General features: G+C 42.5%; 1 protein-coding gene across 3 annotated transcripts; it reads right to left on the bottom strand.

The window, feature by feature from the left end:
• Nucleotides 1–1,861: 1,861 nt before the first annotated feature.
• ZNF622 (zinc finger protein 622) lies at nucleotides 1,862–19,430 on the bottom strand. Of its 3 annotated transcripts, none has more exons than XM_054017903.1 (7): nucleotides 19,320–19,430; nucleotides 14,494–15,108; nucleotides 12,519–12,758; nucleotides 11,449–11,611; nucleotides 10,688–10,800; nucleotides 4,539–4,682; nucleotides 1,862–2,813 (listed from the first exon to the last, which is right to left on the bottom strand). In XM_054017903.1, exons 2-7 carry the CDS (start codon nucleotides 15,104–15,106, stop codon nucleotides 2,686–2,688), a joined length of 1,401 nt encoding a protein of 466 aa, XP_053873878.1. In that variant the 5' UTR covers nucleotides 15,107–15,108; nucleotides 19,320–19,430; the 3' UTR covers nucleotides 1,862–2,685. The 3 variants fall into 3 exon arrangements, with proteins under 3 accessions (XP_053873878.1, XP_053873877.1, XP_053873879.1); XM_054017902.1 differs by lacking the exon at nucleotides 19,320–19,430 and adding an exon at nucleotides 18,951–19,167; XM_054017904.1 differs by lacking the exons at nucleotides 12,519–12,758; nucleotides 19,320–19,430 and adding an exon at nucleotides 18,951–19,169.
• Between the last annotated feature and the right edge of the window lie 5,290 nt (nucleotides 19,431–24,720).

The raw sequence follows: 24,720 nt of genomic DNA, 5'->3' as shown, positions 1-24,720 counted from the left end.
TACTTTTATATTTTGGTTGTGACCTCTTATTACTTATTTTCCATATAAACTAAACAGTCCCCAGCTCCTTGCTGTGGAAGTTTCCATAACTTTTTGATCTTGTTACCGGTCTCGCAAACCCTACTATTAATGCTTTGTCCCTTTTTGAGACAGGGTCATCCAACTATAACACGCTGTTCCAGTTGGGGATGTTAGTCTTTGACATATGTAATAGCATTCAAGCTATAGTATTTTCTATACCATTCTTTATACCACCTAATACTTGCATTGCGTTGAGGCCACTGCGGTGCATTGAGCAGAGGTTTACATTGAATCGTTCACACTGATAAACAGGTCTTTTCCCTCAGTGGTTAGTTAGTTTTGAAATGCAGCAACCATTGGACCAGTTTGCCTAAAGATGTAGTGGATTCTCCATCACTTAGCCACTCTAGATTTAAGGATTATCTTTCCCAGAGTAATGCTGTAGTTCAAGCACAAATTTATGGGTGTGAGGCAGAAATTACCAGTGGCAGATCTTGGGTTATGCAAGAGGTGGGAATAGTTGTGATCACCATATTCATCTGCACTGCCCTTCTCAGCAACCCAGAGAAAGAGAGAGTCTTAATAGTTTGAATTTATTCTACAAAGATATGTAGTATAGCATGTGTTATGGCAATTTAGATTCTCACTCCTGCATAACTTGCATGCTACTTGACAATGGGTTAGAGGGCAATCCATACAGCATGTACGAAGGTGTAAGTTAAAATCAGGCTCAAGTCTGCATTAGCTTGCACCTTTTTCCTAGGCTTGGTCAGGGTCCCATGTAGTCACAACTGAGACTTTGAATTCCCTTATGGTTAGGAAGATAACCTAAAGCTGGAGAGTAACCCAAGCAGTGCTGTTAGACTAAAAAATAGGTGAGACAGCAGTGTAAAATGCTCCCCCTAGGATGATAAAAGGAACACTGTCAAATGTTGTTTGTTTTTATTGTGATTGCCAAAAGGACCCTTCTGCTCTTGCTGATTATTTAAAGAGCTTCTGAGCACCACTAGTGCCATGGGCCTAATTACATGAGGTCTGGTGCTTTTGACACATTCCCATTACAAGCAACATTTTGAAAATGGTGACATCGGTCCTGGCTTATTAAGGTGTAGGCGAGCTTTCTTAAGCAAAAATTATAGTAAGGTGGAGTACTATTCATGTAGTTTTCTAAAAACATGAGATGGATATCACTGATTAATTGTCAGTGAAGTTTACATTAGTGGCTTATTGGGAAGGTAAGGATTATTAATGTATCAATCCTAATGATGAAATTCAGATTTTTCATAAACCTAACTGAACCTTCTTTCATGTTTCTTGGGACTACTGTGTATGTACAGCTAGAGCTGAAGGGGAAATCAAATCTTTGTTACAGACATAATCTCATGGAACAGTGTTAAAACTTGCATTCCATTTGTCAAAGTAATGTAGTAGTAGCTGGGATAATCGTGGGAGAAAAGACTGGTTCTTAGCCACATCTCATAATCAGTCACATAGCAGTGGTGTGCACCATGTGACATGTTCATATTTCTGCACTTTTCATACTCTACTGCAACTGTGAGATGACAAAGGTAACAGCATATTTAATTTCTGACTGATGCAAATCAGACTCTAAATTATGCAACAGAGGGTTTCTTAGACAGCTGTGTCAGACAGACCCTAGTTTAGCATGCTGCATTTCTAGAGAAGATTGTGTGGTTGGTGTGTTGTATAAAGAATGTAAAAATGCCTCTCTACACAAAAGTGCAATGGTGACCACCACCTTAACTTTTCAACTCTCATCAGTAATGAGTAAATTTAACAATTCATAATGGGAGTGGCGCTGGTAAAAATACCTTAAACGGATGCTTTAATTTTAATAAACTATTCAAAACATTACATTGAAGTTAAATCCAAACAGACACCTTGTGATATTTTTAGTAAATCCAACTGTCTCCTAGAAAATGAGCAGAGCATGGCACACAGAGTTTGACAGGATAGAAACTATTAAATGAAACTATGGTTTCAGAACAAAAAATAACCATTTCCTTTTAGGTCAAGTGTTACTTCAAACAACTAGCATGGAAAGTTCTACATAAACTGAACACAACTGAATAGATGCCCATCACTCATCATGTGCTGGTAATGTGCTCATTTTGAAAAGCTCTCCTTAATTCACCCACTGAAGGATTTTAACACTCCTGTCTAAAGTGCCTCTTACAAGATTGTTTGATATAAAGAAAGTGTATAACTTTGGTAAAGTGCTCACTCCTACTTCATACAAAAGAAAATCATCTACCCTAATCCAGAAGGGCTGAAGCACAGGCCTATAATCTTCTCTTAGCCACCCCCCAGTTTTCTGTAATTCAATTACAACATCAAGTCAGCTGTTCAACCAAAACCTACTGCATAAAGATGGACACTAGTAGAATGCACATATCTACACCAGTGACTAACCTATACCACATACTTTATTTGGACACTTAAATTTGATAGGCCAACAGTTATTAGAATACAAGATCTCTTAACAAGACTTAGGCGGAGGGGGAATAGTAGCATCCAGACAGTCCTTGGCTAGGTACCAGGGTCCATTTTAATGACATTCCCTCCCCACCCCACCCCTCAAAAAAGATACTAGCTATTAATTCTCCTCTCCTGGAACAAGCTCTGTAGAGCAGTTGTGGCAGCTCAGAATCTGACTTGCATCCGGAAATGCATCTGCTTTGTAGCATTGTTACTCATTCCCGTCTTCAGCATCCACTTAGACTTCATCCTCTGTAGATACTGCATGTCACGTTCCCGTGCTAGGGCTGCTCCTTTTGTAAAGGAGAAAAAGGGTGAAAAGTTAGTAGCTTACAAGACTGATTTAAAGTATAAGGCCTTGCCTCCAATTACACCAGTCTAGTTGTAGCAATATAGTTACCTATGTCTAAACTTCTGGGTAGACACTTATTCTGCAGTAAGAGTGGCTGTTTTCATTTTAGCTTTACCTTCTTCCCAAGCAATGTAAACTAAGCTGAAAAGAGGCCTCATGCTGGAATAAGAGTGTCCAACAGGTATAAACCTGTATACCCATCACTTTAAATTCACACCTTCCCTTAATCATCTGTAACTTCCCCAGGAAAACCTAAGTGGTTTAATCCTGCAATGAGCTCTACATGTGGACAAGGGTTTGCTTGCTCTGAGCTCATGCGAGGATCAAGGTCTAAGTAATTATTGGGGGAGATGGAGGGGGGGAAAAAGTGTGTTTTTGAATGGCTACAGATCTGAAACAGACCTAAATTAATTGAATAATTTGAAGTGTGTGTGTGTGTGTGCAAACAAATGTTAATTTTCTTTTTAAAAAAAATTTAAAAAGTTATTTGCCAAATAACTTCTGCAAATAATTCTTCATCTGGAGATCATTCACTGCAAGTATCCAAAACCTGAATGGTTTTGACTGGGACTGTCAAAACAGTTTATGCTGGGGTCATGTATTACCATATTAAATGGCAAGAACAGAAGATGCTAGCATTGACAACTGAAGGAAGGAGTGACACACAAATGGACAGGTAATTTTAATTACCGTCAGCCACCTCTGGCAAAGACAAACTATTACCCTGAATGTGTCAAGTTCTAAGGTTAACAGCCTTACTTTGTGGTCAATACAACATTTATGTTCCTATCTGAGTATCAAAATAATGTTTAGAATTCAATTCTAGATTAATCCTCTGAAGTATTCTGCAATACTTTACACTAACAGGCTTGGGCATAGCACTGTTCAGACAAAATATTTGAACTACACAGTTACAGTGCAATACATATAGCTGCAGTAGTGCAGGAGCGAAGAGAAGTACAATAGCACAAATAACTAAAAACAGGATTTGAATTTAGCAGGCAGGAACAGGCTATGCAACTTCTCGTTCTGAAAAGCCAGCCTCACCTTTATTTATTTTGTACATTAGCCTAGATTCATCCCTCATAACTTCACATCACCCAACTATGACTGGAAAGTTTCAGGCTTGTACACAAATGCACTTTTGCTATAAGAAGCAGTGTGACTACAATTAATTTGTGTATATGCAGGGGTTGCCTTCTCAAAAAGCAGGGCTGGAATGGCAAATTTCTACATTGTATTGTGCTTATGTGCCAGAAATGAAAAGGACACCCAAAAGTCAGATACTGTGCGGGAGACAAGGTCCAAGCTTTTACCACAGAGCAGTGATGCTCTTCCCCTATCAGAAGTTTAGTTTCTCCTTGCAAAAGTGATATTGCTCTTTGCTAGGAAGTGAAGCACCAAATCTGACAGCACCTAGCAGTAGCTATATGGACAGAATTCAATCATGTAAATGCTAGTATAAGGAGACTGCTCTAAAGGGGTGCCTACACAGGGAACGGCAGCAAGTCTCAGTGCCTGGGATGACAGACTCAGGCTCATGTGCAGCACTAAAAATAGCAGAGTAGATGGTTGAGCTGGGCTGGAAACCAGGCTCTGACACCCACCCCCCCTCCAAGAATACAGGCTCAAAAGAGAGTTTAAAGAACTTAAGTTTGTCACCTACCTGTACTGCTTGTCCAGCCCAGAGCTTTGTACTGTTGCAACACCCTGCCCACTGCCTTCTTATTTTTAGCAACAGCCACTGCTCTTGACAAACCAAACCGCTGCTTGTAGTACCTCATCAAAGAACGGTGACCAACCCTGGCACCTGTTACACAAGAGAATATTTTACTGTTTAAGTCAAGCACAATGAAGCAAAGTAATCGTCCAAGTGCCGCTGGAAAGTAATCACATTGAGGAGTGCCTTTTAAAAGCGTCTGATGTTTTAGGGCTATGATAGAGTGTGACTAATGTAGCAGCTTCTATAGTACAACACATGTTGAAGAGAGGAAAGGCAGAAAAAGACCAGCAGCTCAACTAAAGGATGGCTAGGCATTATAAAAGCCTCCAAGAAGATTTAATTAAAGGCAGGAAATGGAGAGGATGACTGTTAGTTTTGTTGCAAGTATTTGGGCCAGATTTTTAATGCTAGAAGGAACCTTTATAATCATCTAGTCTAAAGAACACAGGCCAAATAATTTCACCTAGTAATTCCTGCATCAAGCCCAATAACTTCTGGTTGAACTAGAGCATCTCATGTAGAAAGCCATTCCATCTTGATTTAAGGGTCAGGAGGAGTCACTGTCCTAATGACAAAACAATACAAATTCACTAAGCTTCTCTACTCCTTGCAAAAAAACCAGATGATCAATCTGAGCTGTGCCGAGTCAGAAAAAAATGGGCCCAACATCAAGATTTACATAGCATGATAAGCAGAGAGGATTTACCTTTACATGGCACCGGGTTTTGTAACTGGTCAAATAATCAGGCAGCACGTTGACATCATTACACAATTCAGGAGTACGGGAGAGATTTTCTAATTACAGTTTTACTGCCAAACCAGAACATGAAGATTGGTAGGGTAAGTTTTGTTAGTTATAACAGTCCCTTCTTGTTTCATGACATTTGATGAATAAAGCCTCTGCCTATCACTGGAATAAATCTTATTTCCCTTCCCACCCATTTTTTTTTCTTTTTTTAAACAAACTGACAATTTGGCGGGTTATACTAAGTAGTGAAAACAGGAAAGGTAACCCCTGCATAAACAAACCAAACTGGAATGGCTAACATTCCCTCACTCACTGGATAATAAAGAAAAAAGGGTAATGAAGAGACAGACTCTGCCGCCAAAATGCTTAATTCCACAAAGATGAGCACTTATGACAAAAGAACAAATGCTTGTTTTCCTGTTTGTCAACAGTGACGGTCAACCCCTAGTTGCTAACAATGATCTAATTTTAATGACAGCTTTTATATTTTCCTGAAGTGAAAGAGACTTGTGCTTATTGACATGGCAGACCAATGACACCAAGGAGGTGAACACTCACTTTACTTTGTGGTTACTAGCACTGAAACACTGATCAGGTAGGTCATCACGTTAGTTACAGCTACAGGGAAGGAAAACCCTAGACTGGATAGTGATGTGGTTTAGGTTAAATTTGAAATGATTAGTCTATCAAAATACACCTCTACCCCAATACAACGCGACCCAATATAGCATGAATTCGAATATAATGCGGTAAAGCGGTGCTCCGGGAGGGTGGGGCTGCGCACTCCGGCGGATCAAAGCAAGTTCGATATAACGTTGTTTCACCTATAACGCGGTAAGATTTTTTGGCTCCTGAGGACAGCGTTATATGGGGGTAGAGGTGTAATTTAAATTAAAAACAATATTCAAGCAGTACAAGTTTGCTGCTGAAGTTTTAAAGAAAGTCAAACCACTGAACTGGTGGCAGTCACTGGCTAAGCACCTGGAACTACCGAGTTTGTTAAAGACTAGGGCTGTTGATTAATTGCTGTTAACTCACGCGATTAACTCAAAAAAATTAATCACAGTTTTAATCGCACTGTTAAGAGATATAATACCAAGTGAAATTTATTAAATATTTTTGGATTTTTTTAACATTTTCAAATATATTCATTTCAATTACAACACGAAATATAAAGTGTACAGTGCCCACATTTTTATTACTAACATTTGCACTCTAAAAATGATAAAACAGTATTTTTCAATTCACCTCATACAAGTACTGTAGTGCAATCTCTTTATCATGAAAATGCAACTTACAAATGCAGATATTTTGCTACATAACTGCACTCAAAAATAAAACCGTGTAAAACTTTAGAGCCTACAAGTCCACTTAGTCCTACTTCTTGTTCAGCCAATCACTAAGACAAACAAGTTTGTTTTCATTTACGGGACATAATGCTTCCTCCTTATTATTTATGTCACCTGAAAGTGATAACAGGTGTTCGGATGGCAGTTTTGCAGCTGGCATTGCAAGGTATTTACATGCCAGATATGCTAAACATTCTTATGCCCCTTCATGCATCAGCCACCATTCCAGAGGAAATGCTTCTATGCTGATGATGCTTGTTAAAAAAATGAGTTAATTAAATTTGTGATTGAACTCTTTGGGGGAGAATTGTATGTCTCCTGCTCTGTTTTACCCGCATTCCACCATATATTTCATGTTATAGCAGCCTCAAATGATGACCCAGCACATGTTGTTTGTTTTAAGAACACTTTCACTGCAGATCTGATAAAACACAAAGAAGGTATCAATGTGAGATTTCTAAAGATAGCTACAGCACTCGACCCAAGGTTTAAGAATCTGAAGTGCCTTCCAAAATCTGAGAGGGACGAGGCGTGGAGCATGCTTTCAGAAGTCTTAAAAGAGCAACACTCCAATGCGGAAACTACAGAACCCGAACCACCAAAAAAGAAAATCAACCTTCTGCTTGGTGGCATCTGAATCAGATGATGAAAATGAAAATGCGTCGGTCTGCTCTGCTTTGGATTGTTATCGAGCAGAACCCGTCATCAGCATGGACACATGTCCTCTTGAATTGTGGTTGAAGCATGAAGGGACATATGAACCTTTGGGGCATTTGGCATGTAAATATCTTGTGACGCTGGCTACAACAGTGCCATGAGAACACCTGTTCTCACTTTCAGGTGACATTGTAAACAAGAAGCGGGCAACATTATCTCCTGCAAATGTAAACAAACTTCTTTGAGTGATTGGCTGAACAAGAAGTAGGACGGAGTGGACTTGTAGGCTCTAAAGTTTTACCGGATTTTTTTCCAACATAAAATTCTACATTTGTAAATTCAGCTCTCATGATAAAGAGATTGCACTACAATAGTTGCAATGGTGAAAATGAAAAATACTATTTCTTTTGTTTTATACGGTGCAAATATTTGTAATCAAAAATAAACTGAGCACTGTACACTTTGTATTCTGTGTTGTAATTGAAAATGTACAAAACATACAAAAATATTTAAATAAATGGTATTCTATTATTGATTAATCACATGATTAATCGCGATTAATTTTTTTAATCGCTTGACAGCCCCTATTAAAGGCCAAAACCAGTCCTGAGAGCAGTTGCCTCTTCTACAGGTGCAGAGAGAATATTTTCTTCATTTCATTTCAGTTTATTCGACTAGTTCAGTTCAATAACTAATTTATTCAAAGCTGAGAAACCAACTGGGAGGTGAAAAAGAAGGAAAGCTTGTTTTCCTCCTCCAATCTATAAATAAAAAGATGATAGGCTTAGCTAATAGTCCTAAAATCTTGTAGGCCATGGTGACCAAAAACAATCATTTCAATTCACCAACTATTGAGAATACTTCCTTTCTTTAATAAATAAGAAAGTTTTAAATGCAACACATGTTTTGATAAATGTACTGGGGAAATGTGTTTAAGGGCATTTTAAAAATGCTGGTTTTCCAGGTTTGATGCATTTTAATTGAATTCCAACTTGCATCCAAATTGGCACAAATACCAAGTTAAAAAAAAAAAAAAAAAAAAAAATCTAGTAAGAAAAATGAATCATTCACCATTTTCAAACATAAAAATTAAGCAGCCAAATCAATGTGTATTAAGCAATATACTTGTTTTAATAAGTGTACCGATACCGTGTATCCTCCTGGTTAGAACAAAAGTACAAAATTTAGCATGTTTTAATTAAAACATGTTTTAATAGTTATCAACGACTAAGAATCAACCTTTCCTTAGAAAAATAACTGAAGTGCGCAAATGCATAATAAGATTAAAATCAATATTTTAATTCTACCTTGCCTGGAAGTGTATTTTTATCATTCCAGCCTCCCTAAGTGAACTTTCACATACTCCATTGTTCCACTCACATATCTTGCAAATGAATTACAAGCCAGGTATCTACAAGTCTGATAATTAGATTTGTTTAAAAAGTGTTCAGTCTTTAATATTGAAGTGGCAGTTTAGCAAATAAGCTAGATGACCTCATTTTACACCAACCAAATCTACTCTAGAAATACAAGTATTGCACAACAGACAGGAACACAGATGGCTGGAAAAATGAACTTTTGAGTGCTGCTGTATTAGCCTTTCTGTGCACTGAAATGGTGATGGATTAAAACACTTAGAGTAACATGCAATAAACACCTACAGAACCTTTGCAGAGAAAAGCTGTCTGATTAAATCTTTTATTTTTTTTTTATTCTATGTGTAAAGCACCACAATGCCCCCTACTGGTTTCCAATCATTGATAAATTTAGAGATGAAAAGAGATCTTGTGTATCACTAGACCAGCTACAATTTAGTGAGAAAAATCATCAGTTTTTCTATTTATATGCCAGTATTTTCTAATGTTTTTCACCCACAAAACTAAAGGGGACCAGAACTAAAAACCAAAGCATTTGTACTTTTTTTTTTTTTTTTTTTTGCTTTTTCACAATTAAAAAAAAAGGGGGGGGCAGATCAAGAAGTGTTTTGATTTGTGTTTTAAACTATGAATGTCAGGTCTGGTATATGTTTGACATTACACTGAAAGAATGGGATTGTCACAAAAGTCTTTATAGACCTGCAGCATATAAAAAGTGAAACTGACTATGCGAGAGAAACTATGAAACTGGAAGGAGGAAGATTTTCAGAGGAATAAAAGGGAGTTTGGCACTCATCTCCTACTGAAAGTCTCTCCCAGACTGCGGTGTAAAAAAAAAGAAAAAAAAACCACCAGAAGAGAAAGCTGCTCCTCTAATCTTTCAGTTCTAGCCAGTTTAGGCTTAGTTGCTCCTGGTGACAATATTATGTGTTATTTTTAAGATGGGGCCCTTCAGCTCAGTTGCTTAATAGGACAGGTCTCTCTCTTTGTTAAAGATTTAACATCCAACCCTTCCATAGGAAGGCTGAGAAAGCTCCTACTTTGGTTCACTGGTCCTTCAAGGAGTCCTTCAGCAAAATTAAAACACAAAATAAAATATTCCTGATATTTTTGAAGTTTTAAAAAACAAAGCCCCCCTTACTGCACCACAGCTGCTTTCCATGCCATCTTTATCCACCATAAGTTGTAATAAATCATAAAGAACCAAAAAACAGTACAAAAGCAAGGGTTCCTCCACCGCGGATCACCTTTAAAGAGACATCAATTTATTCACTATCTGCATTTTCTTTAAAACCTACTACCTTTTCAAGTAATACACACAAGACTATTGTAATTAAAATTGGAGGAAAGATCTCTTTTCCCATTTTCACGGTGCATTTGACGGCACTTTACAGGATCATGAGGATGTGTTGATATTAAGCATATGCAAGGGATCTCAGCGTGTGGAACTATACACCAGAGCATCAGACTTAGTGTAGAAATTAATACACAAAGAACAATATGTGTTTGCTTAAGGAAATTAATATCTGAGTAAGAGGTTGTCAAAATTAGTTACCTATGACCAGGTTACACTGCACAGAACTACACTGGAAGAACTTACTCTCCATAAGATGTATTGCAATGAAGCACATATTACATTCTTGCATGCATGAAGTCAGTCAAGGGTAAATAAGAGGAAGTGATGCCCAACACACACACACACACAAAAAGGAGGATGACAAGACTAAGAAATCTTATAAATTTCGATCTGAGCTAACTGAATAAGAATATTTTTAAATGGAAACAGGTCTTCAATTTGAAAACTGGAATAACAGAATTTGAGATCAAAGCAGATGGCAAACCGTCTGCTTCATGACACAAATGGGAATTTCACATGACAATCTCGGTCTTTGTTGGCAATAATTTAAACTACAGCAAAGCCAAGAAGATAGGTACTTTTGATACAGTATTTATTATACGTACCTGAAGGGAGGATCAATTCCATACTTTCATCATCATATTCTAAATTCTTCCCTGTTGGGAGCTCTCCAGACATCACCACATCCTCCCCTTCCCCGTGATCAGGGTAACTGCTCCTGTGGAACAACAGCAGCAGTTGCTAAATTTCACACCCAAACTCCTTCCCAGACTCCGCACCCTGTCCTGCATCCCAATCCCCTACCCCAGCACCAAACTCCTTCCCAGAGCCCAGACCCCTCACCTGCACCCGCCCAGAGCTCCCTCCTGCACCCAAACTCCCTCCCAGACCCCGCACTCCCTCCATTAATATAGTAGAAATGTGCAGCCTGTGATGACTTACCAAAATTGGTGGCATGGCCCCCCTGCGAAAATTATTGCCCACACCGGTATGGATGGACAACAGCATCCTAACAGGTCTAACATTTCATTTTAAATAAATAAATTAAATAAATAAATAAAACCACACCCCCAACAACAGCACATACCATTATGCACTTGCATAGTTGGAAGGGTTGTTTAATATATTATTAGTATTAAAGTGAATGCTTAAGGGGTTATTTTTTTCTGAAGTGCACAGTAGCTTTGTTCCCAGGACAGCTTCTGACTGATGAATTGATTTTTCAAGAACTGCTAGGACCTTAAGTGTAAACATTAAAAAATAGATCTAGTTTCTAGAAGGTCAACAATGGAAAAGTGGGTTTCAAGTTTCAACACTTCTCTCGGCTTTCAATTTTGTGGCAAGGAAGGAAAAAAAATTTCCCTACCTAAAATCATAGAAGTCTGCAAATTCCAAGGCAGCATCCCCATCTGTGAAGAGCTTGCAGTGGCTTTTATCATTCATATGACCCTGCACTGCTTCTGTTGAGTAGAAGGATTTTCCCTTCTCATTGCACCACAGGCAGATTTTCCCAACACCAACTTTTTCTCCTGGGCAGGGGGAAGGAGAAAAAATATATATATATAATTTTGAGTTTACATTCAATTCAATGATCAATTTTGGCATCCCTGAAGTGGTTATCTCCACTTGCAGATGGGAGACCTGAGTCACAGCCAGGGTAAGTGACTTTCTCCAGAGTAGAGAGTCACTGCCAGAAACTGAATTAGGGCCCTGGTCCCCCTGGACTTTAACCACTCCGCCTCCTCATAGAAGAAGTCCATGTGTTTAAAGAATAATTCAAATGACAGAACAGAGGGCATCACACACATGGGGCAAAAACTCTGTGAGATGCTATTAAAAAAAGTTTTATTTTGTGCATTTTTTTGCTCATTCCAAGGAGTCAGCTCCTGTGAGAAGAGCTTTAGTGAGGATAGATAAATTTAATATGAATCTAGTTTGAATATAGCAAACATTCCATTTGTGGTGGAGCTGCTTTCTTATAACTGTAATAGTAGTTTGGCAAATATTTGCATCATCATTCACTAGGAGAGCTACGAGTCCATGTAACAGGCACACCCCACATAAATATTTTAGAACTTGAGGTTTTTTGCATAAACCTCATGCTGTTTAAACCAATACTATTAGAGATCAGGTTAAGACCTAATATCGGGGCAGACTATCCAAAAGCTGTCCAGTACAGGGTTCTTATACTTTCCCCTGAAGCATCTGGTACTGGTCACTGTCAGAGACAGTACATTGAACTAAATAGACCTGAGGCCTGATAGAATATGGTTATTCCTAGATCTACTGGAATTAAGTCATACATTTGACTGAATGAAAGTCATGAATACCACATGACACTGAAGTCATAGCTCAAATCTTAGAGACTTTTATTGCAACAAAACAGGGTATTTAACTTTGTTGGGAGACTGGGGGGTGAAGAAGAGTCACCCTTACCCAAGTACTCAATCAATCCCCTGAGATCCACAAGGTATTCTATATCTGGAATAAAGAAACTGTGGGCTTTTGTCATGTGGGCCACATTTTTCATGAGAGAGCTCGAATGGTGAGGACAAAACAAGCAGTCTGTGAGTGGTACTGCACCAGCGGCAATCTGTTTCTCATCTTCACCCACTGCACCTTCCATCTGCTCATCTTCAGACTCTCCAACTTCATCAGAATCTGCATCCTCCCAGCCTTTCAGTACAAGTTAAAACATGAGGTTTATTTACATCATCGTTTTTTCAAGCAAATAAGCGTAAGCTGTATGCTCTAGTACAGAATATGTTTATAACACCAGTAATAATTATAAACCGATATAAAATGCTGTGTTCTAATTGCTATACAGACATTTAAAGCAATCAAGTGGTGAGCTCATACCACAGTCAATAAAACTAACTTACAAAAGAAATGATGGAAGCTTAAGGCAGAAGTCAAAACTGCTCATGAAAGGGTCACCAGATCTAAGACTTTAGTTACAATCTTCTCTAGTATGAAAATCCTATTACTGTTTAGGAGCAACATTACTATTGTACCATGTAACATTAAAACAAAGCATAACTGGTAAAAAGCAACCCAATTCTGTCATAAACATGAGGATTTTGGTTTCCTGTAGTGACTTAGCCTGAGCAGAAAGTTGAGTATCTTTGATTTTATTTTTCATATATACATCTTTACGACAAAAGAAACATTAAGTTATGTATAAGCAGCGTTCTTAAAGTAACTGGAGCTATGCAATTGCTTTCATGTCACTTGTACTGCTTCCAGTCATGGTTTTTTCTCCTCTGATACTCATGCAAGATCCCACACATTGCTCTGTCAATATACTTCAAATTTCACTGGGGAGGGTAAGAGAGTATGTATCGGGGGGAAGGGGCATCAAGATAATTTCCCGGGACACTTCAATCTTCTGATAATGCCAAAAAATGCCAACTGAGAAGACTGTTTGTGATGTCCATTAGGAACTAGAAGACTGTAAACTCATTTCACATAGGCCGCTAAAGAATTCTCAGATGGTAACTATTAATTACCAACCTAGGTGGGATTCAAACCAGTGACCTGATAATGTTACTATCAGATATTGGTTTCTAGCTTTAAAAGCCTCAAACTGACAATCCTTTGACCTTTGTTTGCAGTACTGCTGTAGCTGCGTTGGTCCCAGGATAATCAGAGAGAGACTACTCCTTTCTTACTCTCTCTAATCCTTTCATGGTACATTCTGAACAAACAGCACCTGTAGAAAAAAAAGTCCTGATCAAAAAGTTAAAGGTAAAATGAACGCTCAGAAACCTCCTGAGACACAGTGTTACAACTTAAATATATCTTAATGCAAAATAGTTTCATGTTGGTTTCTTCTTTATATATATCTTCCAAAACAGAGTATAGAAACGGGTTTACTGTACAACAGTTGATGACATGTCTAACATCTAACACATGGGGAACTGATCCCCACTGACATCAATGAAATTACTTCAGCATAAATCTGCTGTAACAGAGTTGAGCATCAGGCTAAGAAGTGCAGGTCCCTTCACTGCTTTTGATGGGCATAACAGAAGCATGTTATGAGAGAAAACACATGACCTCTAGTCTTAGTAACTAGAAAACTTTTCAGTTCATCTTTAAAAAGAAAAAGAAAAAAAAGGTATGGCCACTAAACCACTGGCCACTAAAGCTTGCTAGACTTGAATCTTTCTTCCCTATTTATGGCAAATATTTTTTGGTGGGACCCTCTTCTTTGTGAACTTTCATTAGAAAAAAAGCCTCCCCCCATATAATTGTTAAGCATTTTTTTTTTTAATAAAATTTCTCCAGGCAGGGCAACAAAAAACCACCAAAATAAAACAAACCCAACAAGATGGGGCTTCTACCCAAAACCAACCACTGAGTTTGCTTACCCAGAGCCACCATTTTACCACCTTGCTGGTTTTCTTACCTTCTTCCATATCCTCATCTTCCTCCTCATCCTCTGCATCCTGTTTTGCCAGCTTCCTTGCCTGCTGTTCAAACCACTGTAGCCTTGGAGGTTTTTCCAATTGCTCTCTGCTCTGTGACAAATTACCTCCAGCAGAAGGTGGAGAGCTGCTTCTATCAGCTGGGAGCAATGGTATCTTCTTTGGAGACAAGGATGGCTGGGCCCTGATGGCTTGCTGAATAGCTGTATTCATTTCATCTTTGTTTAGACTCTCCTGGGCCAGCCCCTTTTCCAGGTTCTTCTCATTTAAGGTTTCTACCTTCTTGCTGACAGCCTGGACAGCCTTTTTTTCTAGTTCTAGGTGCTTCTTGGACTTCAAATGATTCTCATAGGCATTGAAAGTGGAGAACCTCTTGCTGCAAACTGTGCAGTAGGTGGCAGTGACTTTGTTCTGTTCCTCTGTCACCGCTCTCTGAGCTAGGACCCTCTCTTGGAAATTCTCGGCAGTGACAGGTGGCATGTCAGCAACTTTCCGTTTTAGATTATATCTATGCCAGTCGGTTTTGTAGTGGGCACGCTGGACGTCAGCATCCTTAAAAGCCACACGGCAAGTAATGCAGGTATAAGACGCCATTACTGGGAAGCAAAGAAAGGCAGCATATCAAAAGAAAGTGATCAAAATATGGTGGGGGGAGGAGACGACATGAAAAACAAGCCAGTGGCAGGTCCTTGCCTGTCTGAGCAATTGCACATTTGATGCAATTCTGTTGCAGGTGCATTAGTAAAGTTTATAAAATGCTGATAATGTGTTAGACATTGCAAGGAATGAAACGAAGATAAAAAGTTAGTCACAGCTATCAAAGATGTATTACTATTCATTATTTGTATTATCGTAGCACCTAAGAGCCCTCATCATGGAGGACAAGGCCCCCCTAGGCCAAGTACACATACACAAAGCAAAAGGATGGCCCCAAAGAGACTTATTTATAGCTCTCTCCACTTTTCACCAAAGAGCAAACTCCTGAAGTCTCTAGTCAGTAGGATGCAAGCCTTAGGTCTTTTAAAAAGGGACATGATCATTTTAAAGAAAAAAATACTTCTGTTTGATTTTTTTAAAGCCTTCTATTGTCACAAGAAATGACTAAGATAATACAATGTGAAAGAGATAGAGAAAGCTTTCAGTTGGTTTTCAGCATTTTGCGTATAATGACACTTTTTACCCTCTAGTATCAGTCGTTTTCCCCTTTCGTGTGTGAGTGTCTCCCACATAGCAACAGGGGAGAGTTAAATAGGAAAATGGGACTATAAAACAACCAAAACTGGCAAAGAGAATGAAGGACCATATTTTATTGTATGTTTGTAAAGCACCCAGCATAATGAGGCCCTCTGCTTGATTGGAGATTGCTGGGTAGAGTAACACAAATACATAGCAACAATGGCTAAAGTTATCATTAACTCTTCTTTAAATTGAGTAGATGTAATGTTGATGGAGTCACTTTAAAACCACAAAAAGAACAGGAGTACTTGTGGCACCTTAGAGACTAACAAATTTATTAGAGCATAAGCTTTCGTGGGCTACAGCCCACTTCGCCGAAGAAAGCTTATGCTCTAATAAATTTGTTAGTCTCTAAGGTGCCAGAATTACTCCTGTTCTTTTTGCGGATACAGACTAACACGGCTGCTACTCTGAAACCTTTAAAACCATAATGGATCGTAAGCTCTCTAGGGCAGGGACTGTCTTTTTGTTCTGTGTCTGTACAGCACTCAGAACAATGGGGTCCTGGTCCAGGACTGCTAGATGCTATTGCTAGGGCAGCTAGATGCTACGGTGGTAAACAACAACAAAACGGACACAAGGAGACTGTCACAAATTGAGATCAAACCCACTATGCCTGTTTACAGATATATGACTAATCTAAAGAAAGCACGATTCAACCCATGGGAAGAAGCCTGTAATATGGAGGGGAAAACATCAAATCCTGAACTGCATACAAAAACTGCAATCCCCCTAAGCAGGGCCAACAGGCAGAATTCGACATTAAAAAACTCCCCCACAAACACTAGAATGAGCCTGTACAGCACTGAAAGGTATAGCTTTTAATCAGAACACAGGTACATTACAGAACTGACATTTCCTGTTAGAAACCAGCATTTGCTTTTGCTGTATTTCTTATCTGTAAATGCAGAGTAAAAAACATGTACATAAGAGAAGACATGAAAAATGGTCATTTATAAGCAGTACAAAATAAACCAGTAAATTATTATACATAAGAATAATTTAATTTAGAAGAGAAAAAGTCACTCATTCTTCACTATGAAATGTCTATGTTCACTCAAATAGTTATGTTTTGTTTCAGTCAGGATCAATTTCACTCCCTGCTTTCTAATTCAAGTATACACCACCTAACCCAAAGGTGGGCCACATCCAGCCCGCAGGACCGTCCTGCCTGGCCCTTGAGCTCCCGGCCAGGGAGGCTAGCCCCTGGCCCCTGCCCTGCTGGTCTCCCTCCCCCGCAGCCTCAGCTCGCCATGCTGCCAGCGCTCTGGGTGGCGGGACTGCGAGCTCCTGCTGGGCAGTGCGGCTGCGAGAGCCGCTGGCCTGTCCCGGTGCTCTTGACTGTGTGGCAGTGCAGCTGGCTCCGGCCAGGTGGTGCGGCTGCCAGTCCTGGTTCTCCGAGCGGCATAATAAGGGGCAGGGAGTCCTGAGGGCAGTCAGGAGACAGGGAGTGATTGGATAGGCATGGGAGTCCTGGGGGGCCTGTCAGGGGGCAGGGGTTTGGATAGGGGTCAGGGCAGTCAGGGAACCGGGGGGGTTGGATGGGGGTGGGGGCGATCAGGGGACAAGGAACAGGGGGGGTTGGATGGGTCAGGTGTTCTGGGAGGGCGGGAAGTAGGAGGGGGCAGGGGCCAGGCTGTTTGGGGAGGCACAGCCTTCCCTACCCGGCTTTCCATACAGTTTCGGAACCCCAATGTGGGCCTCAGGCCAAAAAGTTTGCCCATCCCTGACCTAACCGCTGTAAATTGATATGAGAACCTGTTTCCATTCAGCAGTATTTTGTCCTTGAAAGGAAAAAATGATAACACTACAAGCCATCTAAGAAGCACCTACTACTGTATAATTTAGACAGGTTCTTTTAAAATGATATTTTAGGTATTTGCTAACTCACCAAAGGAATAATTCACTCTGTTCCAAGGTATAAAATAGAAGAGACTAACTATGGGATCACATGCTGTTATGTCAGCACTTCTATTATACACACTTACTTTCATCCATAATTTTAACCTTTTTTAAAAAAAACAACACCTCAATTTTCTGTCTCTCGCATGTCTGCATGTATGTGTTGAGGGGGCAAAATGTAAATGTAGCTGAATTTTTGGAGTCCAAGAACAGACTTGTTTCATCTATTTTTTTGGAAGAGTTAACTTGTTTGCTGTGGGTCCTCTACTGCACCTGATTTCTGCTACTTTAACATGAAACCAAATCAATAGACTAGTGAACATAAGCACAACCATACTGGGTCAGACCAATGGTCCAACTACCCCAGTAGCCTGTCTTCCAACAGTGGCCAATGCCAGGTGCTTCAGAGGGAATCATCAAGTGATCCATCTCATATCACCCATTCCCAGCTTCTGGCAGACAGAGGCTAGTAACACTTCAGAGCATGGTTGTGCATCTCTGCCCATCCTGGCTAATAGCCATTGGTAGACCAGACCTCCATAAACTTATCTAGTTCTTTTTTAACCCTGTCTTGGCCTTCACAACATCCTCTGGCAAAGAGTTACACAGGTTGACTGTGCATTGTGTGAAGAAATACTTCTTTTTGTTCGTTTTAAACCTGCTGCCTATTAATTTTATTTGGTGACCCTCACCCAGTTCTTGTGTTGTGAGAAGGAGTAAATAACACTTCCTTATTTACTTTTTCCACACCAGTCATGATTTTATAGATCTCGATCATATCCATCCTTAGTCCTTTCTTGTCCAAGCGGAGACGTTCCAGTCTTATTAATCTCTCTTCATACGGAAGCTGTTCCATACCCCTAATCGTTTTTGTTGCCCTTTTCTGAACCTTTTCCAATTCCAGCATAGTGTTAGAATGACAGCTGCTAAACAGAAGTTAGTAGAATATAAGAGCTTCTATTATGTAAGTTAGGAACTATAAAACCTAGATAAAAATGGCTTAACAAATACATCAATTTCTGCCTTCACTTTGCATTTCCTTTTTGGTGGCTTTAAATCAGATAAGCCCAAAGTTAACTTTTAAACACCGTGAGTTGAGTTTAACGTCAAAAGAAATTCAGCTACAGATAAAATATACAGCGAGTGTGTAAGACTTACTAGGCCTAGAATGACAGGAATGTGATATAAAACAGCAGAAAGAGCATTAAAACAGGGTTGGCAGGATTAATTTCATGACTGTCTGGCTAATCAACTCATCAAAGCTAATTTACTCCAACAACTCTTGCCCTCGGTGCCCTACCTCCATGCCTGTCACGGCCAACAGAGCCCGGGCATGGAGCAATCCAGTCTGAACTCCTGGGTTTAGAGTCAGCTTCATTTTCTGCCATTAAGGTGCGGCTGCTAACAGCAATCCGGGTGCTGGGCACTTGACAATTGGGCGCATCACAGCACCAGAGCTGCCTCTGCGCGGGGAGACGAGGGCCCCACGCACCCCTGGGACAGCCACAGGCAAAGCTGTCCTAGCTGCGTAGCTCCCTGGCGGCGGGATTGAAGGGCGGGGCCTCCCCCGGCGCGGCCCCCCACAGGCCCAGGCCGCTCGCGGGTAGCTGAGCAGGGAAAGGGCCGGGGGTGATTCCAACCCCGCCCCCCGGGAGCGTCGGGCACCTACCTGCGGGGCGCGCGACTCCTGGCCTGGCTGGAACGCGGAGACAATGAGGCTGGAACGCTCGGCTCGCGGAGATTCCAAAGTGGGACAGCCACAATTACTCCAGCCGCAGAGACCGCCCCGCCCCCGTGACGCGCGCCAGCCGGGAGGCGCCTCTAGCTCCTCTGACGGAGGCCACCGCCCCCTGCCGGCCCGGCGTGCCCCACGGAGCGTCCCGCCGCGCCGCTGCTCCCTTGGCGGCCCCCTGCCGGCTGCTCAGCGCCACCCCAGTGCCCAGCAAAGCGCCGCGGGGTGCCCCGCCCCCCCCCCCCCCCGGCCTGGTCCCTCGGCGGCGCAGCCTGATGCACCCCAGGGCAAGAGCCGCATCCTGCAGTTTCGTACAATGGGGGGAATCGCGGCCGCTCTGTCACTGGGAGGAAGGGCGCGCGCAGCGGGTTCAGTGCTGGGGGCCCGGCCCAGGCAGGACTCGTGAAGTCAGTTCCCTTCTGCCCCACCAGCTACAACAACCCTTTCTTTTCGCCCTGGAGGCCGCTGGCTCAACCCGTTACTAGGAAACGCCTTTGGACCGGGTGTGATGATTTTGAAAGAGCCCTCGCAATACAGCCCCTCGCGTTGCAGGCTGATGGTCTAAAAAGGGGGAAACACGGGGGTGGGGGGAAGGGGGAGTGGGGAGGAAATGCCATGGAATTATTTGGTAAATATAGAGCAGGCGGGAATGGACACGATTTTTGCAAACGATATCTATATATAGAGAGAGAGAGAGAGAGAGAAAGTCAACATTCTTCAAAATTCAAGTTTCTTTTTTTTTTTTTATCAGCTCTAGCTAAATAGCCCTGCACTGCTCTGTCTTGTAAAAGGCAATGCGCATGCAAATGAGAGTGAGATAGATACAGGAATTTCCTGCCATATCCTGGGGAGTCTTCATTGGATTAAGTTTAAGTATCTTTGGGGTCCATTGTATTAAATTAATGTGTACTATTATATAATTTGTATTATTGTCAGGAGTGTATGTAATCTATCAGCAGGGGAGATGTGACAGATGTGAGACCTGGGGGTTCAAAAGACAGATACTTAACAATGTGGCCCATCAACAACTGTCAGTAGCAAAAATCCTCAACTGCCAGAGATGGGACACTAGATGGGGAGGACTTTGAGTTGCTATAGAGAATTATTTTCCAGGCATCTGCCTGGTGGGTCTTGCCCACATGCTCAGGGTCTAACTGATCGCCATATTTGGGGTCAGGAAGGAATTTCCCCCCAGGTCAGATTGGCAGAGACCCGGGTGGGGAGGGGGATTCACCTTCCTCTGCAGCTTGGGGCACGGGTCACTTGCAGATTTTAACTAGTGTAAATGGTGGATTCTCTGTAACTTGAAATCTTTGAACCATGATTTGAGGATTTCAGTAACTCAGCCAGAGGTTTGGGGTCTGTTACAGGAGCGGATGGGTGAGGTTCTGTGACCTGCAATATGCTGGAGGTCAGACTAAATAATCACGATGGTCTCTTCTGACCTTAAAATCTAGGACTCTATTTGCCAGACAAGAATGGACTTTTGGAACAAAGGGTTAAGTGGTTTTCCTGGGGAATATCCTCCATCCAGTTATGCAAAAACGACACCATATGGGGTGTACCATTATCTGCTGATCACTTGCTACATAAGGCCAAGATCAAAGGCCCAACCTGCATAAAGGAAAGAGTGAATTTTTCACGGGTGTTCAGAATCTGAAACAGTTAGGAACTTGTAACCACGGAAAAACCCAGTTGTGAGTTTTAAAGGACTGACACCTACCAGAGCTTGACAGTGGAGCTGGCATGGGTGTAGGGTCTTCTATTTTTTAATATGTTTATTCTGTAAATCTTTAATCATAAGAATAAATGTGGTAACTTATAACTGTGGGCAATTACACTGTTCAAAGCCTCTGGAAAGAAAGCAAAGAGTAGGCACTGGTCTTTTAGGCAGTCTGGCTTGCTGAGGATATCACAGTGTAGGCTGGGAATTGTGCAGGCTGGAAAAATCAAGTCAGTAGGGAGAGAGACATGGGTCTCTCTACCCAAGAAAGATGACAGCTGAGGAGCCAGGAGTCTAGACTGGGTGTCCTTGCTGGATCACAGAAGGGGAATATAGCTGAAGTTGCCCTGAACTGTGACAAAGAGCACAACTATTGAAGCTGAGGATGAGGTAGTTGTGACCAGCAGTAAATGTTTGTTTAAATCAGTATGGGGCAAGCCATCTTAGGCTGCCTCATGAACTATATTGCATGCAACCACTGTTACACAGACGTCAGTCAAAGTCTGCTGCGAGGATATCACTTAGAGAAAAATATAACTGGGACGAAAGCAGAATTGGGAAATAGTAGAAAAGAATGATGTAAATAAAATAGCTAATATTAAATTTTTGTTAATTTATTTTTCTTTTTGAGCTACATTTTAATACTGGATGGCATTTTGTATGTCAGTAGTGTCTCTAAGGTTCACTGGAAATGAAGAAATTGAGAAAGGGCGTGTGTGGTGTGGGAAAGGCATGGAATTTAGGCATTAATCATATTTGAGATGAGATAGCAAAGTGAAACTCTCTGGCCTTGTCTACATTACAAACTTTGGCTGATGCAAACATTGGCATCAACAGGGCCGGCTTTAGGCCGATTCCACCGATTCCCCTGAATTGGGCCCCACCCCTAAGAGGGCCCCTTGCAGATCGGGCAGTGTCCCTGCCTGAAGCAAAGCTCTGTGGCTCTCCTGGAAGCAGCAGCTGTTGCTGCTAGGCAGCGAGAGAGACGCTGGCCGGCAGGGGCCTGAGGCAGAGGCAGCAGCGGCTGTTGCAAGTCAGGAGGGGGGAGGGGAGGAGAAGGCACATGTGCTTTGCAGCCTTCCCCTCCCCTCCCCCCAGCACTCACCTGGAGGAGACACCGAGGGGCTTCCGGTCCGGTGGGAGACAGGAATCTCGGCAGTGGACCTCACTCACCTTAGCAGCTGCTGGGGCTTTGGTCGGTGAGAGTTTGACCCCGTGATTCCCCCTAGGTGTGTAATATTGGATTGGTTTTGTGGTTTTCGGTGGTGTTGCTGTTTGAGGGTGAGTTGTGCCTGCCTGCATCTGTTTCAAAACTAAAGTCAGGATCATGTAACCCAGGAAGAAAGTCCCGAGCCAGTACTTAGTGCTGTGAATTCCAGGTGAGAGAGACAGGGAGGTTTGGAGGAGGAAATCAAATACATCAGGAGGGGAGAATGCGAAAGGTCTGCAACACGGCAGGCTGAGACTTTTATCTCTCCCTTCTCCCCCAAGAGAGGGGAAACTGAGGCACGGAGTGATCTGATTCCCCTCCCCAAATTATTTTGCAAAGGAGGGGGATGGGTGGCTCCTATCCAAACCAGTTCCCTTCCCATCAACTCTGCTTCCCCTGCTGCAAGACTGCTGTAGGGGCTGAATATTTCCATTAAACTCTGGCTCCTTCATTTGCCCTACAACAATAAAATAGACTGGCTTGGGGGGGGAGGAATATCCCCCCCCCAAGCTGTGTGGACATTAAGGTTTTTGGGGGGGGGGCACGATAACATTCCAGATCGATCAAACGCCCAGCTCAGCTTTCTAGCCATCCAGCAGCTCTAGGGTACGGAAGGAAGGGGCTCTTGGTGCAGAGTGGTCACAAAACAGTGGTGAATTTAGCGGGGGGGGGGGGGGTCCGGTTGAAATCCCACCTGATGCAGCCACACAGAATCTCTGGCAGCGCTAGGAGAGGCCAGGAGTGGAAGCACGTGGCCCGGGGGTGGGGGGACATTTGCCCTCAGTCCTGGGCTCTGGGATGGACTAGACTGGGTGGGTGGTGGGTTCAGTCTAGTCTTCCAGCCTGTTGCTCTCACTGGGGTTTGTGGTTTTCATCTGGCTCCACCGAAAAGATCAAACAAGCCCAGTAGAAAAGGGGGGTGAGAGAGGTGGGAAGGGGTTTGTAAGGGGTTAAAGTGACCCATCAACGAAAGAGTAAAACCAGAGTTTGACTGGGTTTCCCCCCAGCCACCACTCCTGCAAACACTGGGCAAGGGGCAGCCCCATCCCCCACCGAGGCTATGGTGAGGGGCAGCAGGGGAGGAAGGAAGCCACATGTGATGGCAGTCCCCTCCCCCCCAGCACCCACCACCCCTTCTCCGGCCCCCAAACTCTGTCCCAGAGCCTGCACCCACGGAGAGGCAGCCGCGTGCTCTGCAAATCAGAGACCGTTTCAATGTAGTGCCAGGGGGAAGCAATGCTCAGTCTGTCCTGAAATCCTGTCTGGGATGAGTCACAAAGCTGGGAACCCGCTGCAGGGAGCTTTCCTGAGCCGAGTTACTGAGCTGCTCCTTCTGGCTAGAGGAGATGGGGCTTCGCACAGACAGGGCCCTGGACTCTTCACAAGGCTGGGAGAGCAGCTCTGCGGGGGAAGGTGTTCTGGGGGAAGGCAGCGATTTAATGGTACACCATTAAATTTGAGATGCTCTCTCAAAGGGGGTGGCGTTCCCCAAGCCAGGGGCTTTCTTCCAGAAAGGTCACCGCTCAGGGAAGGAAATGGCAGGAACAAAGGGAACCATTAGTCTCCTCTCCGGCCGCTAATGAGCTGTCGTCCCAGCCCTGATGGAATTAATGGTCTCTGTTATCTCCACTCTGCAGCCTGGTGCCTGCTTTGTGATGCCAACCTGCCGAGAGAGAGAGAAAGATCAGAAAGGAAACAATGCCTAAGTCTTGTATAACAGGCTGTCACTGTCTGCAAAGCTTTAGCCGCTGCCCTGGGGAGCTAATCGGGATGGGCGGGGGAAGAGGAGGTTCACCATTAGGTTTAGAGAATTTGGCAGCCAGGTGCAATTCTAATCAGTTGAGGATATCATACAGGCCCAGAGGAGGTGTCAGCAGAGTACTTCTGTTCTGCACAGCTGGGGGACAGGACGAGTCTGCTGGGAATGGGCAGTTTTACGCCACCACAACCGTGCCCACATGTCCATGCTGCTTACCAAGCTTTGGGTCCAGAGATCTACTCGCCCAGAACAGGTAGCCCTGCCTGTGACCTTGTCGCAAGGGATGCAGGATTGGGAGTCCAGGAATGGAGGTTGTTCATAACTCTGAAATGTTCATAACTCGGAACAAAACATTATGGCTGTTCTTTCAAAAGTTCACAAAGGAACATGGTCGTCATACAGCTTTGAAATTTTACTATGCAGAAGAAAAATGCCGCTTTCCCTTTATTTATTTATTTATTTATTTGTAGTAGTCTACGTTTAACACAATACTGTACGGTTCTGTAGTTGATTTTGTGCATGTGTGTGTCTCTGCTGCTGTCCGATTACTTTCGGTTCCAAATGAGGTGTGCGGTGGACAGGTCAGTTCATAACTCTGGTGTTCGTAACTCTGAGGTTCTACTGTCGCTAGTATTGGATGGGAGAG

This window comes from Malaclemys terrapin, chromosome 2 (assembly GCF_027887155.1).
Source record: "Malaclemys terrapin pileata isolate rMalTer1 chromosome 2, rMalTer1.hap1, whole genome shotgun sequence".
NCBI lineage: Eukaryota > Metazoa > Chordata > Testudines > Emydidae > Malaclemys > Malaclemys terrapin.
Note: the sequence above shows the minus strand (reverse complement) of the source record. Positions and strands in the feature narration are given on the sequence as shown.

What these genes read in the sequence shown, in the direction of transcription:
- ZNF622 (XM_054017902.1), bottom strand. Translation starts at nt 19,038, where the DNA reads ATGGCAGAAAATGAAGCTGACTCTAAACCCAGGAGTTCAGACTGGATT. An exon ending in TGGCCGTGACAGGCATGGAG is followed by an intron (nt 15,109 to 18,950) that starts GTAGGGCACCGA and finishes TTTGCTTCCCAG; the next exon opens with TAATGGCGTCTTATACCTGC. An exon ending in GCAGACTTCTATGATTTTAG is followed by an intron (nt 10,801 to 11,448) that starts GTAGGGAAATTT and finishes GTTGTTCCACAG; the next exon opens with GAGCAGTTACCCTGATCACG.